A 5672-nucleotide genomic window follows, 5' to 3' on the forward strand; every position below is an offset into this window, starting at 1 on the left:
ATCTTTTTTGTTAAGATTCATTTCAAAATTTGCAATTTGTACTAGAAAATTTATATAGAATTCATTATAATTATTTGTTAAGATTCATTTTAAAATTTGCAATTTGTACTAGAAAATTTCTATAGAATTCATTATAATTATCTTCTTTGTTAAGATTCATTTCAAAAGGAAATATATAACGTCTATTTTCCCTTTTATGGGTCGCTTTTAATAAATTCAGGGAAATTTCGATACACGAATCCAAAGAAAGCACGAATCCAAGGAAAACAAGTGTAGAATATGATATATTTAAGTTACTTACGGTTGCTGCGATGACTTTCTGCGAGATCGTTCTTACGATTTATCATCATGTGTTAACGATGAATCTTAGAAATTTTCCCTCGCAGCAGATTCCAATGTTTCGGTGATCGCCGTGCATATCTCGTAGGCCGATGACAGGTGAAAAGATCATGCAAGATCATCATGCAAGAAATATTCCTCTCGTGGATCTGCAATTGAAAGAAACGTGAGTAAGATAAACAGTAAATTAGTTTTGCTTTTTAGAAAGAAAGTATCTGCTGCGACAGAGAAGATGAGATCAGTAATAAATTTAAATTATTTCTATTTTATTAATATTTGAATAAATATTTGTGAAGTTGATTAATATTATTTTATTCATCAAAATATATTTTTCTCTGTGGATATATATGATATAATCATCATATATAGTTAGAAACAACATAACACAATTTAATTTTTATCTTAGATACAAAGAACCAAGCATCTTATCATTAACATAACATATAGCTTTAATTAACAAAAATGAATCAAACTGCAGTAAATATTTTCTATTAACAACTAACTATACGAGTAATAAGACGTCTATTTGATGATTAAACAGTTAATAAATACAATTAAACAATATCCAAATTTACAACATCTATCCTGAACTAAAAGTATCCAATATAAAGTCCACCGAACAAACGAATTCTACAAACCTAGTCTAAACATGACATATAACAAATTTCCATACAACAAGTCGAGGAATTATTCCCCAAATTATAAACCTTAATCATCCAAATTCCTAATTTTCAAAATCCATGAAACCACCCATGAACCCTAACCGAAAAAAGGAAATCAATCACTGGTATACTTGGTGGGCAATAACCGTAAGGGCGTGATCCTGAAGCTAGCAACCGAAAGACCATCCAACGTAATAAAACCAATCAAATAACGACTTATAAATTCGTCACAGTCGCGATAAACGATGTATATAGACGAAGGCCTCGAACCCTCAACAGACGTTCCCTGACAAATAGACGAGGATTGGCTTGTTGTCGCGAGGGGATGGGGGAGACTCCTAGTCGAATTCATAGACGGCTAGGAATGTGCAATATTGTCGGCAGTCTGTCACACATTCGATCCGGTCAGCGTTCGAGATAAGGAGCCCGCTCACGCAAGCCCGTGGTCGTTTTATTACGCGCGTCCCACGGTAGCCCGCAGATGTATCAGACAATAAACTACAAAGGCCTGTTTGGGATTTGTGGGCTGCGTATTAATCTTGCCGTATTTATGTGTCGGCCTTCCAGAGAAAAAGCAGCCTCTGGATCATCGAGGGGCGGGGGGAAGAAGAAGGAGCTCGCGCGCGCGCGACGAAAGCATCGATTTCAGATAGAATCGAGACTTACCCTTGAAAAAAGGGGGGATTCGTCTGGTAAAACGGCCGGGCCGAGGATTGTTCAAGTGTGGGTTACATTGGATACGCTTGTCCTGGTTTGTTGGACGAGTTTTGTTTTTGGCCCTCCTAGGTGGTCCTTCTTTGAGGGGTTGGATCGAAGAATTGAAGGGCATCCGATGGGATGGTGGTGAAAGTCCATTTGGTACTAAAAAAAAGAGGTGATGTCTGATTATTACACTTCATTGTGTTTAATGTTTAGCGAAATTCGAGAGAAATGGTGATTTCTTTATTTATAAACTTAAAAGGAAATTAATTGTAATCTTTAAAAACAATTGCAAGGGAAGAAAAGATTCGAAATGAAAATGACTAGCTGTGGATAAGTTTTAAGAAGAGTGTAAGTAAGAAATATCAATCAATTGAGATGATATTTGAATTGGAATTATTATTGATGAGAAGCAAAGAAAAGAAGATGAAAGCGTATATGTAATGGAAAGAAATCGTTAGGCTGGAACATTTTTGATCGTTCAATTTACGTTTTTTCGTCGAGCAGGTGCGCATCGACGTTATGTTAATGGGAGTTCAGAAGATTTCGGTTAACCATATGCTATCCAACGAGGGTGGAGGCAGAAATACTAATACAAGCTGTTCGCAGAAGCAAACTCGAGTGAACGGTATCCCGTCCAGCGAGGTCTAATGATTACTGGATGCCTAAGAAACGCAAGAACGGAAGCCAATTTGTAAATTGCCTCGATAAACCAGAAAACCGATGTTAAATTTGTGCCTGAAACGAGTCTTCAGCTTCTAGCTGATGCTTATATCGTGAATCTCTTTTTATTGTATAGTTTTTCTCATAATTAGAGATTTTTGAATTTTATACTATATTGGCTGATATACTGAAAGCTTTCATAATATTATTCTTTTTTTAATAATCGTTACGAAAGTAAATTCTTTTTAAATAGAAAGATATTATTTAGAATTTAGTCGATCGATATTCATCAATTATTCAATTCATCCAATTTATCACAATCACGTCTAATACAAACATAACGTCGTGTTAATTTTCAATAACACATATAACTTGAGAATTATATAACTTGTGATTTATGCGTAAACTAATTTCCGAATACATTTCTACTCATATCATTTAAATCATTACACCTCGCATATAATAATCACAATGAACATTGTCTCGTTGCACGAATGCACGAAGATCTCAAGATGCGCTATTCTGCGAATGCTGGCACGATTGGCCGATAAAAATCAAGTTATCTTGGTGTTCCGCGACGAGCAGCCGCGTAACGCATGCGCTGACGCCATTAGAATATCGTGGCCGCATACCGGGACCCCGAAAACGAATGCCAGCCGAGGGAAAAGGGGTGACAGGGCCGACCGAAATGGAAGGGGTTAGCAGGATCGCCGGCGCCTTTGACCGGGAACCCCGTGGCGCGCGACATGCCTCGTCTGACCGCCATTTAGCGTGAACCTGTCTCCGTTTCGAACTAGCTGTTTCATTTTCAAAAATGTTTAGTCTAGTGACAAACATTTTTCGTCATGGGAAGCGAAATGAGAGATGCGTCAAGTGAAAAGAGTGGATTGATATTTTCAAAATATTATGTTCTTTGGTTAACGATTATAGAAAATGTGGTAAATATCGATAACTATCCCCTTATTTACTCATAAAATCACCATTGTTGGAGTACTTTATACTATTGATACTATCGAAACTGAATATTATAAAAAAAAAACATTACTTACATTTATATGATGAAATTGTAGATATTTGTCCGTAAGTGAAGAGGTTTATTGTCTTCAAAATGTGAATTCGTTGAATAATATAAGTCTAGAAAACACCGAAAAACGATTATGATCATAATTGTTCCATAAAATATTGGATTAAAATTAGATCAATACTGTATAATATTTAAAAAAAAACTTACTATTTAATATTCAGATAGAAGTGATAATAATTTGTGTATGTTCAAATGTAATTCTATCTTCAATTTCATTATAGATAATCTTAAAAAAAACACACAAAATACAATCATTTAACAAAAATTAATACTATGAAATATTTGTTTGTATAAATTACGTAGTTATCTTGAATTTAATAATTACCTAGACAATGTTATGAATAAAACGGAGCGATGTCTTCTTGCTTGGCAAAGTGTTGCCAGGATGCTACTCCATTCCACCCACGCATAGTCGTGTCTGATTTTGTGTTTTGCCGCTCGAAATTTCGGTGTTTGTTGAGCGGCGGTAGTAGGTCCCGGAGTTATGTTATGGCTGGCCATAAACGAAATGAGAAAACTGTCCGGCCGCCGTTGAAAAATCTCCGCGGAATACAAATGCTTGATTTTTTCCAGCGATGTTCACTTTTTGTTGACCGCGCCTACGAAGCTTTTTTCGGCCTCTGGCTGTAAGTTCCATCTTTGATAAATGGTGCGTACATCGTAATTTAAGAACAATACGATAATAATAAACGTAATAATTATATGGTTCTATCAAATATATTTAAAATTCATAATTAATTCAATCTTTTGAAATCACAATATTCATTGGGCATGTGAAGTTACGTGGGAACATAAAAGAGGAATTCGAAAAATTTGCAGCTTGATAGTGAAAACATAAAATTATCAATAAACTCACACTATATCTTTTCAATATGGTTTTTATGAATGTCAATGCACTTTATTCAACACTGCTAAGATCCAGACAACTTGCTTCTTGAAATTTTTTGAACAATTTCTTTTAAAAATTCACTATTTTACGAAAACTACGTCACACAAAATTCTATAACTATTTATGAGATAGATGTCGCAATTATTATGCGCATGCGCAATAAACTGCACCTATATTCAAGTCAATCGTTTCGCATAGTTGTTACTACGATTCGAAAAATTCACGATTTGATAATGAAAGCATAAAATTATCTATAAACTCATACTGTACCTTTTCAATATGATTTTTATAAACGTCAATGCGTTTTATTCACCACTAAGATCCAGAAAATCTATTTCTTAAAGTTTTTTGAACAATTTCTTTTAAAAATTCACTACTTTACGAAAACTACGTCATACAAAATTCTATAACTATTTATGAGATAGATGTCGCAATTATTATGCGCATGCGCAATAAACTGCACCTATATTCAAGTCAATCGTTTCGCATAGTTGTTACTACGATTCGAAAAATTCACGATTTGATAATGAAAGCATAAAATTATCTATAAACTCATACTGTACCTTTTCAATATGATTTTTATAAACGTCAATGCGTTTTATTCAACACTAAGATCCAGAAAATCTATTTCTTAAAGTTTTTTGAACAATTTCTTTTAAAAATTCACTACTTTACGAAAACTACGTCACACAAAATTCTATAACTATTTATGAGATAGATGTCGCAATTATTATGCGCATGCGCAATAAACTGCGCCTATATTCAAGACAATCGTTTCGAATAGATATTACTACCATCTATGAATTAGATTACAAACTATTTTTCAAATAAAATTTTCAAATTCTTTTTCAAAAAATTTCTCTTATTGAGAATCAAAAGAAGAAAAATTCAATTCTTGAAATTCCTTTTCATAAATATAACGTTAAAAAATGAAGCTCGATAACTTATATAAGATATTAACTAGAAAAAAAAACTATAAATAAAATGTTGAGTCAATATTGACTTTTAAAGAATTAAACTCCACACAACATCTATTCAACCAAATTTCAAAAGAACACTAAATTGTCATCATGTAGCATCATTGGTCCTTCATCAAATTCCCATCCATGAAACATATCGAGCATTAACGAAACTCTCAGGGACAATCGGGCTTGAATACGAGATCACTCGATCCGGGGCTTTTCTTTCGATTCATGGCTAGCAATTAATCTCGATCTTGTTCCTATAGCATGCTGCCGTAGGCCTGCACAGTCGTTAATTCGGCGCTGACGAAGGCACCTGACGCGACGTAGTAGTGGGGCTGACGGGAGCGGGGGAGAGGGTTGGGCCGCTTTCG

General features: G+C 34.5%; 1 protein-coding gene across 1 annotated transcript in view; it reads right to left on the bottom strand.

The window, feature by feature from the left end:
- Window positions 1-841: 841 nt before the first annotated feature.
- LOC116185226 overlaps window positions 842-5672 on the bottom strand; it is a 9119-nt gene continuing 4288 nt past the window's right edge. The window contains exon 3 of the mRNA XM_031509224.1: window positions 842-861. Coding sequence (XP_031365084.1) covers window positions 842-861 — 20 coding nt within the window. The remainder of the gene's footprint in view (window positions 862-5672) is intronic.

The sequence above is a fragment of the Apis dorsata genome, unplaced genomic scaffold, assembly GCF_000469605.1.
Source record: "Apis dorsata unplaced genomic scaffold, Apis dorsata 1.3 scaffold_10, whole genome shotgun sequence".
NCBI lineage: Eukaryota > Metazoa > Arthropoda > Insecta > Hymenoptera > Apidae > Apis > Apis dorsata.